This window comes from Schistocerca serialis, chromosome 7, assembly GCF_023864345.2.
Source record: "Schistocerca serialis cubense isolate TAMUIC-IGC-003099 chromosome 7, iqSchSeri2.2, whole genome shotgun sequence".
Taxonomy (NCBI): Eukaryota; Metazoa; Arthropoda; class Insecta; order Orthoptera; family Acrididae; genus Schistocerca; species Schistocerca serialis.
The window spans coordinates 264,939,304-264,951,807 of NC_064644.1; the positions used below are offsets into that span (position 1 = coordinate 264,939,304).

The 12,504-nt window shown below is 40.9% G+C and overlaps 1 protein-coding gene across 2 annotated transcripts in view; it reads left to right on the forward strand.

Moving 5' to 3' along the window:
- The first annotated feature begins 313 nt into the window (after positions 1-313).
- Positions 314-12,504, forward strand: part of LOC126412860 (poly(A) RNA polymerase gld-2 homolog A-like) — a 171,770-nt gene continuing 159,579 nt past the window's right edge. For both annotated transcript variants that reach the window (XM_050082725.1, XM_050082726.1), the window contains exons 1-3: positions 314-652; positions 1,094-1,891; positions 5,103-5,285. In XM_050082725.1, the coding sequence (XP_049938682.1) occupies positions 1,587-1,891; positions 5,103-5,285 (488 nt within the window). In that variant the 5' untranslated portion in view covers positions 314-652; positions 1,094-1,586. The remainder of the gene's footprint in view (positions 653-1,093; positions 1,892-5,102; positions 5,286-12,504) is intronic.

The following is a 12,504-nucleotide window of genomic DNA, read 5'->3' on the forward strand; positions in this document are numbered from 1 at the left end:
ATCATTTCATAAGTTTGTGTGTAGCTGTTTCAACTAGTAACAAGCTGTCACTGTGAGTAAGTTTTTATTATTTGTAAAAACAGTGTTTAGTATTTTCCTTTGATTCATTACCCATATTTAAATGCGTCTTGCGCCCCGTACGCAATTAGTCATCTTGTTTTTCTTCAATTTTAATAATGTGTCTTTTCATTTGTGTATCTTTCGAATTATTTTTTTCGAGAAGCAGAATGAGTAATTTAACTTTTTCAGGGCATCGTTACCGTTTACATGTTGTCAACCTAGAAGTCTTCCTATGAAATAGCTTTGAGCGGTCGCTAAAAATGGCGCTTCCTCTCATGTGCACTCACGCGCGAAATGTTACAGCGTGGGTGTAATTTCCCACCAAACACAGAATTTAGAAGGCTGTATATCACGCTTAGACTACTTCACTTGTCGTGTCGCTAGGACAGCCCAGCATGGCGCCAGTTATTGTGTGGTTGGTGTTTAAGGTGCGGTAATGACATGACTTAAGATAGGGGTCATTATCCCAACCTGTTAATTGACAGATACGGAGTGAATGATAGTGATTTGCAATGTATATCCTTCGGCTTTTGTAATTGTTATCCTTTGCGCCACTGCTGTACTGTTCAATCGCAAAGGAATCAAAGCTGAGGTATGTCGTGTATTTATTATTTCACTTCTTTCGCGTAGTCGATTCAGCAAAGATTTAGAAGTTAGTGTCAGACTGGGCTTAAATTTGGTAGAATATAACAATATAGCTGTCGGTTTGATTGATTACTAAAGATGTAGCTTTTCTGTTTCGATTAAGGGAGGTAAGTTCGGTTGTCATAATCGCAGAAATAACAAAAATAGTAATGTATTATTGCGGTTAAAGGGTGTAAGAGATTGTGTTTGATATACAACATAATCTAAATAAATTAAAGCAACCTTTGCGTATACTAATGTGTAATAGTATCTTGTGCTAGGACTCTTCCAAACTTTTAAAGTTGATACAAGCTGACTAATTCATGTTTGTGATGGAAATATATTTAAGCGTCACCAATGCAATTTTTAATTAGTTGACACTGAACAGTGTTTCCTTGTTCTTTTTCAGGGAATTGAGGAGACTTCAGAGTAACTTAATCATATCAGGAAACTGTGGGCCATTAATTAAAATACTCGGAGGCAATACGGGCTGTGATATTTACGGGTAAAAGAGTGGTGCTGCAGAAAACTGACATTTATAGCATCCTCTGTGAAGTATATTATAAGAAATAATTTATTCACCTGAGAACCTAATTTAACTGAGGCAGCGGCCAATGTAAAGAATAATAATTCTTGAGTTGCAGGTGTAGAAATAGTAATTTAACGTGACAAGATTCTGGGAGTTAAGAGTGAACGCACTTTGTGTTTGAAACAGAACAACACAGTGTACTGCTCCTTTGAGATAGTTTGATATGCTGCAATATCTGTAAACAGTGATACATTTCACTGGAGGATGAAAAGCTTTTCCTCTGGATAACAGTCACTCCAAAATGCGCTACTCATTATTGTCTGAAAAGACTGAAAATATACAGTGCTGACAATTGCTGTGCTACAGCCTAGTGATGTATCATGCAATGTTCCCACCTCACATGATTGCTCATATCATAGGACAACAGCAACAGCAGCATCAGCAGCAGTTGAGTTATTCATCAGATAACCGTGGTGGACGTTACTGCTATAATATTAGCCCATTTGAACAAATAGAGTTGCTGCGCGGGCTTGTCGCTCTTGATATGCCTCCAGTCCGCAATAATCGTGGGTATGGAAGGGGCAGCCATTCACCACTAATGCCTCCCCCAAATACTTTAAATTATCATGCCCCAACTACGATCAATGTGAAGAACTGTTGGAACAAAAATTTCTCACGGTAAGTATGTAAGGATAGAATTCATCAACTTGTTACTTGTCATGATAGTACATACAACTTATATTGTGTGTGTAGTGCCCAACTTATCAAGTCAGTGATTGCCATGTGCAATGTTATATGATGTTTGGATTTATTACTGTCAAAAACGAGAAGATTGTGAAGGACTTGCATTTCAGAACTAGACATTTGTCCTTAGTTTTGTGAATAAATCTGTGTGCCCACTGTTCACAAGTTATCCCCACTTGAATTTTTACTAAGAAAATCAAAGTATTTATTTTTCATTTTGCCTCTTTGTAGTTCTTAATGTTGATAACTATGGAATTTCTACTGAGCAAATGAATTAACTGAAGCATTTGGTACTGCATCACCAGCTTACAAACAGACTGTCATCTTTCAACCTTATTTGGACCTCAGGCTATGCAGTAGGTCAGCGTGTCACAACAACGTATACTCCAGTAACTAGAAGAAATATTGACAGTATCTGGTTCTGTTTCTGCATGTGTGTACATATGACATCACATATAGCACCATTATTGTTACAGGACAAAGAAGACATCCGGTATCAGTAGCTTCAGTTAACTAGAGCAAATTGTTGGTTCTTGAATTGATTTTCATACAGTCTAATTACCTTTATCTGTGAATTGTTGTCAGCAATAGCAAATAAAATAGGATGTTTGTACATTCAAATTTGATCCAGTATTACCCTTCTGGCCACATTTGTAGTAAACTTCATTTACTGTTAGCTTCCTTTAGCAATCTGTAAACTCTGGATCCCACTTTTGTAAGAATGTCTGCTTTCATTTTGAAACCACTTTGGACCTTGCTTCTCATTGAGATCTCATGTGTAGTTACACTGTAATGGTGTGGATGTTTTTATGAACATTTGTGACTGGTTGAAATTGTATGTTGGATGAGACTTGAACATGAATGCCTACCTTTAGCATTGATTTTGCAATGTGAGTAGGCTTCACATACCCTCTCATAGCTTCAACTTTGCCCTAGTTCCTCTCCTTAGTTCCAAACTTCCACAGAGGCTTCCCATTATACTACAGTACTAGCATCCAGGGGATGTTCAGCCTGTGAAACACAGGTATGTGTATTTAGAGTATGATACACAGTTCCAAGCTGTCACCAATGGATAAAACCAAAGATGGTGATACAACCTCTCAACTTTGACCTGCAACTTCATCAAGGTGGTGGTCACCACTATTTCAAGTTTATACAGTATGACAACTATCACACCATCCATTAAATACATGAATGGTCACAATTAGTAGCTAAAATAATTGCAAAAATAACATGGAAGAATGGGACAACCATGTGTATTGGGAGGTTTAGGACAGGAACAAACTAAATATGAGACTCCAAATAATGAAGGCATTATAAAGCAGAAACTAATGCAGAAATAAAGCAAACGAAATCTTCAGTAATCAACAAAGCCATAGTAAAAAGAACTGGCCTCTGAAACTTCACTTAAGTTACATAACATCAAACTAAGTCCATGGTATCAGGAACCCAACACAGTTCCAAGACCCAGTACCAGAAATTCCACTTGACCTACATAGCTTAATCTAGGTCCATGATACCAGGAACCCAACACACAGTTCCAGGACAGAGTCCCAGAAATTTCACTTGACTCGTACACCTAAAGCAAAACCCATGATACCACAGAACCAAAACTTGCCCTCAGAACAAATAGTGAAAACCTAATTTTATGTAGACAAAACGAACTCTGATACCTACCAGTCACTATCCAACATAATAACACTGGACTCTCATTTGGGAGGACTACGGTTCAATCCCGTGTCCAGCCATCCTGATTTAGGTTTTCCGTGATGTCCCTAAATCGCTCCAGGCAAATGCTGGAATGGTTCCTTTGAAAGGGCACGGACGACTTCCTTCCCCATCCTTCCCTAATCTGATGAGACTGATGACCTTGCTGTTTGGTCCCTTCCCCCAAAACAACCCAACCCAACCCAACATAATATCAACAACACATTATTTTGCATTAACAAAAATTTCGATAAACCAGACACACCCAGCTAGGCACATAACACTTGCAGTACCACACAAAAAACAACAGCAGCAATAATAATAATAATAATAATAATGTACACGCCACCCAAAGTCAGCAACACACAAATCTAGCAACAGCGAAAATGTTACCAGCATAGTCTCTCAAATGGTCAGCCTGAACTTCTCAAATCAGGACCCTCTCGAGATAAGAATCAGTGCATTGTCGTGCTGACAACAATGCACATACTGGTGCCTGGCCCATGATGCAGCAGCTATGATCAAATCACATTATCTCCACAAACGTAATACTTCACATATTTGGAAATTAAACTCAATAACTGTAAGAATTTTATCATTGCCAACATGTCATTCACCATTGACGTGGGCAGGGTCCCATTCATGAACATCGTTGTCATATCCACAACTAACAAAAAAGGAAACATAAAATTTAATCTCCAACCATAAACAACATGTACTAATAATTCCAAATGTCAAAAACAAATCTGTTGCTCGTAGCTGCTAACATCAAAATAACTCTGATTAACTGCCGCGAACTTTTCCAATATTATTCTCACAAACAGCACAAAAGAAGTCCAATGACTTATTAACAGCGCTCAGAAAAATTAGAAACAAACATCCCATTCTTGTGAGTGCCACTGCATACACTGACCTGCCCCCTGCAGACATGATGTATTTCAAATAAACCACTCTACCATGACATCATACAACACAGGTAATGTCACAGCTCAAAGAAGCTGGGCAGTACCGCAAATTTGGGTTGCTCCCCACAAGTGCTTGCGGTTCACCAGATCATTTAAAGCTGACTTTACAACTCTTCAAAAATGTCATTAGTGGTCTGCTACACATTGTTGGTATTACTGTGTTCACTTTATATTATTTTAGTGTAGTTGTGCTCAGGCAGTAATGGTGTCACTCATTTTTATTCTAGTCATAGGAAATTCTTGAAAGTTACTGCATAGTCACATACTTTTGCTCGGGTGTAGAAACTTTGTGTTTTTCATAAATCAATGCATTGAAAATCAATGAAGCAGATTACGTCATCTTAAAATGAGACCATTGTTGTCAGGTGCATGGTGACAATAATAATGGACTGAGAAACAACTCTATACTGTACAGATGTGCTGTTGGTGTTCTCCAGTGTTTTTCAAAGAAGTTTCATTATTTGTCCTTGCAGACAACCACGCTGTGCTACGAGGCAGCTAAGCTCACCTCCTCGCAGTATTGCAGCTGACTCAGATTCTGGCTTTTCTTCACGTTCTCCTACACCGATTACGCAGCAGGGTGAAAATACAGAAGATTCAGCTGACAACAGTAATAATAATACGTCTGTTGCACGTGATTCTAATAAGGGCATCAAGTGAGTATGATTTCATATTAAACAGATTGAATTTCTTTTCAGAACATCTTTCTTTTCATGGAGAAATGAAAAATAGTGTCGCTGTTTTGCAGTTTTCTTCCTTGTTGATACTTGTGACAACAGTTGCTGTGTTGAGTCATCATGGAAAATAAGTTTTCTGTCTGTTGTGCAGCTTACAGCCTTGTTAAGAGTACTGACATAACTATATTCTTCACTTAGCTATTGTTATAGTAAATATTCTAACCAGTGGGCACCACAGGTAAAACTCGTCTGAAATAATTGGTTTTGGATGCAAATCTAAAATTTCCCTGACTTTGACTGTTTAGGGTAAGCAATTAACTTGAGTTAATTCAAAGAATTTATGCATTATTTAAAACACTGGTGTTAGGAAAAAAAAAAAAAAAAAAGCTTACGTGCTTGGTTCTGTGATTAGTTGCAAGTCTTAGCAAATAGCTCAACAGCAGTGCATTTGTAACTTACTTTTACCAGGGAGTTTTTGCTACATGCAGTGTTCCCTTTCCCATTTCTGACCCCCCCCCCCCCCTCTCTCTCTCTCTCTCTCTCTCTCTCTCTCTCTCACACACACACACACACACACACACACACACACACACACACACACGAAAAACAACTTTCTTTTGTGTGTGTGTGTGTGTGTGTGTGTGTGTGTGTGTGTGTGTGTGTGTGTGTGTGGGGGGGGGGGGGGGGTCAGGGCATCCATCTGCAGTTTCAATGGACACAGAAGTGACAAATATGTTATTTTTCAGTACTAGAGGATTTTTCGTATGGTAAATGGCAACTGATATGAGCTGACACAGACAACAACTTTCAAAAGAAAGGTAACAGAAGGAAAGAGAGGGCAACACAGGATTAGGAAATTGATATATACACTCGAGTAATAGAATTTAGATAACTATCTAGTACAAATGTAGCATCCTCTTTCACCCTGGTGATGACAGCAACATGTTGTCTCCGCAGAACAATGGAATTTTGGTCCAGGACTCTCAACCACCACCCACAGCTTACTGAGACTTGTTGGAGCTGGTTTTAAGGTTTGGACATATCACTTCATTGCATCGTATAACAAGCTGAATAAGATTGTGGTGTGGTGTAGAGATGGGCAAACTCGTTCATCCTTGGGAACTAGTTCACTGGTGATCGCTCTCTTTTGGGAACCGTTCATTTTTACTCGTTCACCGTTCATTTTTACTCGTTCACCGTTCATTGTGCTTGGTATACGGTTCTTGCGAAAAATTGAAAATTAGTAGCATAGGTGACTGAAGATGGAAGGCGCAGAGAGGGGGCACTTCCCTCCCCCCTAGAGTACAAAGTTTTTATTCATAACAGAATTCTCACCCACGTGTAATTTTCGTGATTCTGCAGAACGTCTCGTTTAGAAAACTGTAGCGTTATGTGGCTGATCGCAGTGAAATAATATAACATGGTGCACGAAAAACTGGAACTATAAGTAGAAAGCCGCGTCCGAAGTGAACTATGAAAGACCATTCCTTAGAATTCCTCGCTTGTTCCGTTCATCTTGGTGAACCGTTCCTTTGGACCCGTTAGTTCGCGAACGACCCATCTCTAGTGTGGTGACCTGGAGTGCTGTGTGTGCACCCTCATGCCCATGGAATGTCCCTCAAACAATTCTGACAGTTCAGCAATGTAACTAGTACTGTACTAGTTTTATGCAAACACAAAGAAAATGGATATTTGCTAGGTGAATTCCGTAATGCTTAGTATAGTAAAAAGTATTTTTGAAAAATTTGCATTGTTTGTCATTTAGAAATGGTGACCATTTTTGTTTCAGGCCACAAACATTTTTTTGCATTTGCGAGCATCTGAATTTTTAACTTTTTTCAGTTATGGCTTGCCCTAGACCTTCCAAATAAGACATTTGGTTCAGCACGCTCTGGCCTACAAATTAAAACTGTTATCACTTAGCTGAAGATATTCCGTAATATAGTATTAATAGCTCAAAGTTATTGGTTGCAAATTGTTGTTGTCTTCAGTCCAGAGACTGGTTCGATGCGGCTCTCCATGCTACCCTATCGTGTGCAAGCTTCGTCATCTCCCAGTACCTACTGCAACCTACATCCTTCTGAATCTGCTTAGTACAGGGTGTTTCAAAAATGATCGGTATATTTGAAACGGCAATAAAAACTAAACGAGCAGCGATAGAAATACACCGTTTGTTGCAATATGCTTGGGACAACAGTACATTTTCAGGCGGACAAACTTTCGAAATTACAGTAGTTACAATTTTCAACAACAGATGGCGCTGCAAGTGATGTGAAAGATATAGAAGACAACGCAGTCTGTGGGTGCGCCATTCTGTACGTCGTCTTTCTGCTGTAAGCGTGTGCTGTTCACAACGTGCAAGTGTGCTGCTGACAACATGGTTTGTTCCTTAGAACAGAGGATTTTTCTGGTGTTGGAATTCCACCGCCTAGAACACAGTGTTGTTGCAACAAGACGAAGTTTTCAACGGAGGTTTAATGTAACCAAAGGACCGAAAAGCGATACAATAAAGGATCTGTTTGAAAAATTTCAACGGACTGGGAACGTGACGGATGAACGTGCTGGAAAGGTAGGGCGACCGCGTACGGCAACCACAGAGGGCAACGCGCAGCTAGTGCAGCAGGTGATCCGACAGCGGCCTCGGGTTTCCGTTCGCCGTGTTGCAGCTGCGGTCCAAATGACGCCAACGTCTACGTATCGTCTCATGCACCAGAGTTTACACCTCTATCCATACAAAATTCAAACGCGGCAACCCCTCAGTGCCGCTACCATTGCTGCACGAGAGACATTCGCTAACGATATAGTGCACAGGATTGATGACGGCGATATGCATGTGGGCAGCATTTGGTTTACTGACGAAGCTTATTTTTACCTGGACGGCTTCATCAATAAACAGAACTGGCGCATATGGGGAACCGAAAAGCCCCATGTTGCAGTCCCATCGTCCGAAAATCCTCAAAAAGTACTGGTCTGGGCCGCCATTTCTTCCAAAGGAATCATTGGCCCATTTTTCAGATCCGAAACGATTACTGCATCACGCTATCTGGACATTCTTCATTATTTGTGGCGGTACAAACTGCCTTAGATGACACTGCGAACACCTCGTGGTTTATGCAAGATGGTGCCCGGCCACATCGCACGGCCGACGTCTTTAATTTCCTGAATGAATATTTCGATGATCGTGTGATTGCTTTGGGCTATCCGAAACATACAGGAGGCGGCGTGGATTGGCCTCCCTATTTGCCAGACATGAACCCCTGTGACTTCTTTCTGTGGGGACACTTGAAAGACCAGGTGTACCGCCAGAATCCAGAAACAATTGAACAGCTGAAGCAGTACATCTCATCTGCATGTGAAGCCATTCTGCCAGACACGTTGTCAAAGGTTTCGGGTAATTTCATTCAGAGACTACGCTATATTATTGCTACGCATGGTGGATATGTGGAAAATATCGTACTATAGAGTTTCCCAGACCGCAGCGCCAACTGTTGTTGAAAATTGTAACTACTGTAATTTCGAAAGGTTGTCTGCCTGAAAATGTACTGTTGTCCCAAGCATATTGCAACAAACGGTGTATTTCTATCGCTGCTCGTTTAGTTTCTATTGCCGTTTCAAATATACCGGTCATTTTTGAAACACCCTGTATATTCATCTCTTGGTCTCCCTCTACAGTTTTTACCCTCCACGGTGCCCTCCAATACTAAATTGGTGATCCCTTGATGCCTCAGAACATGTCCTCCTACCGATCTCTTCTTCTAGTCGAGTTGGGCCACAAACTCCTCTTCTCCCCAATTCAATTTAATACCTCCTCATTAGTTATGTGATCTACCCATCTAATCTTCAGCATTCTTCTGTAGTGCCACATTTCGAAAGCTTCTATTCTCTTCTTGTCCAAACTATTTATTGTCCACGTTTCACTTTCTTACATGGCTACACTCCATACAAATAATTTCAGAAATGTCTTCCTCACACTTGAATCTATACTCGATGTTAACAAATTTCTCTTCTTCAGAAACACTTTCCTTGCGATTGCCAGTCTACATTTTATATCCTCTCTACTTCCACCATCAGTTATTTTGCTCCCCAAATAGCAAAACTCCTTTACTAGTTTAAGTGTCTCATTTTCTAATCTAATTCCCTAATTAGACTACATTCCATTAGCCTTGTTTAGCGTCTGTTGATGTTCATCTTATATCCCCCTTTCAAGACACTGTCCATTCCGTTCAACTGCTCTTCCAAGTCCTTTGCTGTCTCTGACAGAATTACAATGTCATTGGCAAACTTCAAAGTTTTTATTTCCTCTCCATGGATTTTAATTCCTACTCCAATTTTTCTTTTGTTTCCTTTACTGCTTGCTCAATATAGAGATTGAATAACATCGGGGAGAGGCTACAACCCTGTCTCACTTCCTTCCCAACCACTGCTACCCTTTCATGCCCCTCGACTCTTATAACTGCCATCTGGTTTCTGTAAAAATTGTAAATAGGCTTTTGCTCCCTGTGTTTTACCCCTGCCACCTTCAGAATTTGAAAGAGAGTATTCCAGTCAACATTGTCAAAAGCTTTCTCTAAGTCTTCTAAGATGAGTCGTAGGGTCAGTATTGCCTCACGTGTTCCAACATTTCTACAGAATCCAAACTGATCTTCCCTGAGGTCGGCTTCTACCAGTTTTTCCATTCGTCTGTAAAGAATTCATGTTAGTATTTTGCAGCTGTGACTTATTAAACTGATAGTTCAATAATTTTCACACATGTCAACACCTGCTTTCTTTGGGATTGGGGTTGCTTGAAGTCTGAGGGTATTTCGCCTGTCTCATACATCTTGCTCACCAGATGGTAGAGTTTTGTCAGGGCTGTCTCTCCCAAGGCTATCAGTAGTTCTAATGTAATGTTGTCTACTTCCCGGGCCTTGTTTCGACTTAGGTCTTTCAGTGCTCTGTCAAACTCTTCATGCAGTATCATATCTCCCATTTCATCTTCATCTACATCCGCTTCCATTTCCATAATACTGTCCTCAAGTACATCACCCTTGTACAGACCCTCTATACACTCCTTTCACCTTTCTGCTTTCTCTTCTTTGCTTAGAACTGGATTTCCATCCGAGCTCTTGATATTCATGCAAGTGGTTCTCTTTTCTCCAAGTGTCTCTTTAATTTTCCTGTAGGCAGTATCTATCTTACCCCAAATGATATATGCATCTACAGCCTTGCATTTGTCCTCTAGCCATCCCTGCTTAGCCATTTTGCACTTCCTGTCGATCTAATTTTTGAGACATTTGTATTCCTTTTTGTCTGCTTCGTTTACTGCCTTTTTATATTTTCTCCTTTCATCAATTAAATTCAAAATATCTTCTGTTACCCAAGGATTTCTACTAGCCCTCATCTTTTTACCTACTTGATCCTTTGCTGACTTCACTATTTTGTCTCTTAAAGCTACCCATTCTTCTGCTACTGTATTTCTTGCCCCCATTCTTGTCAATTGTTCCCTAATGCTCTCTCTGAAACACTCTACAACCTCTGGTTCTGTCAGTTTATCCAGGTCCCATCTCTTTAAATTCCCACCTTGTTGCAATTTTTCACTTTTAATCTGCAGTTCATGACCAATAGATTGTGGTCAGAGTCCACATCTGCCCCTGGAAATGTCTTACAATGTAAAACCTGGTTCCTATATCTGTCTTACCATTATATAATCTATCTAAAACCTTATAGTATCCCCAGGGTTCTTCCATGTATACAACCTTCTTTCTCGATTCTGGAACCAAGTGTTAGGTATGATTAAGTTATGCTCTGTGCAAAATTCTACCAGGCGGCTTCCTCTTTCATTCCTTACCCCCATTCCATATTCGCCTACTACATTTCCTTCTCTTCCTTTTCCTACTACCGAATTCCATTCACCCATGACTATTAAATTTTTGTCTCCCTTCACAATCTGAATAATTTCTTTTATCTCATCATACATTTCATCGATCTCTTCATCATCTGCAGAACTAGTTGGCATAGAAACTTGTACTACTGTGGTAGGCGTGGGCTTTGTATCTATCTTGGCTACAGTAATGCGTTCACTATGCTGTTTGTAGTAACTTACCCACATTCCTATTTTTTTATTCATTATTTAGCCTAGTCATGCATTACCCCTATTTGATTTTGTATTTATAACTCTGTATTCACCTGACCAAAAGTCTTGTTCCTCCTGCCACCGAACTTCACTAATTCTCACTATATCCATCTTTAACCTATCCATTTCCCTTTTTAATTTTTTAGCCTTCATGCCCGATTAAGGGATCTGACATTCCACGCTCCAATCCGTAGAATGCCAGTTTTCTTTCTCCTGATAACAACGTCCTCCTGAGTAGTCCCCCCCCCCCCCCCCCCCCCCCTGTTGCTTCCGCACCACCAACTTTGGGAGCAACAACACCCCCCCCCCCCCCCCCCTCCCGAACCATCGGGGATATCAGTTCCCACTTTTGAGCTGGAGAGGCATTAAGTCTCCTTTTGCTCCTCTTGCTGGGAAGGGGTCCTTTGGGTCACTACTTTCCCAGGTTTCTGCTAGTGGGACACATGACACCCACCAGTGGCTGAAGAGCCCCAAAGTAGCTTGTCGTAGGGCTTCACGCTCATCCTCAGTCCTGGAGACTGAATCAGTGTAGTCCTCCCAGCCAGGGAAACCCAAGGAGCAGCGAGAGAAATCCCAAAAGAAGGCTCCCAAGACCAAGTGAATTGCTCTACGTCTGCGGATGAGGTGGAGATTCTGGTGTCCGCTGAGGACCTAGATGTCACCAGACCCTCAGACATAATGGATATAGACTGCTCAGGCAAAAAGTCAGTGGCAGCAGGTGACCCTGAGGTGTGAGCTGCCTCATTGAATGTTCTATGCCTTCCCAGTCCCACGATGTTGTCATCTTCCAGTGCAGCAGTTTTTCCACCGCCTGGCTGTGCTACTGCAACAGTTAAGCTTTACACCTGCTTTCTGCATTTCCCTGCAGCAAAACCTGGTTCCCGGCAATGCGGACCCCTGCCCACCACTGCTATAAGTGATACTACAGGAACCGTAGCGACTATAATAGTGTCGGATGGAGTTTGTGTTGATGTCCTAAACTCAGTTTGTAGTGAAACTGTGCTCCTTCAAACCAACTGTGCTCCTTCAAACCCTTTTTGAAGCCGTGGCTGTCAGAATAAAGATGATGCGGGAAATAACTGTCTG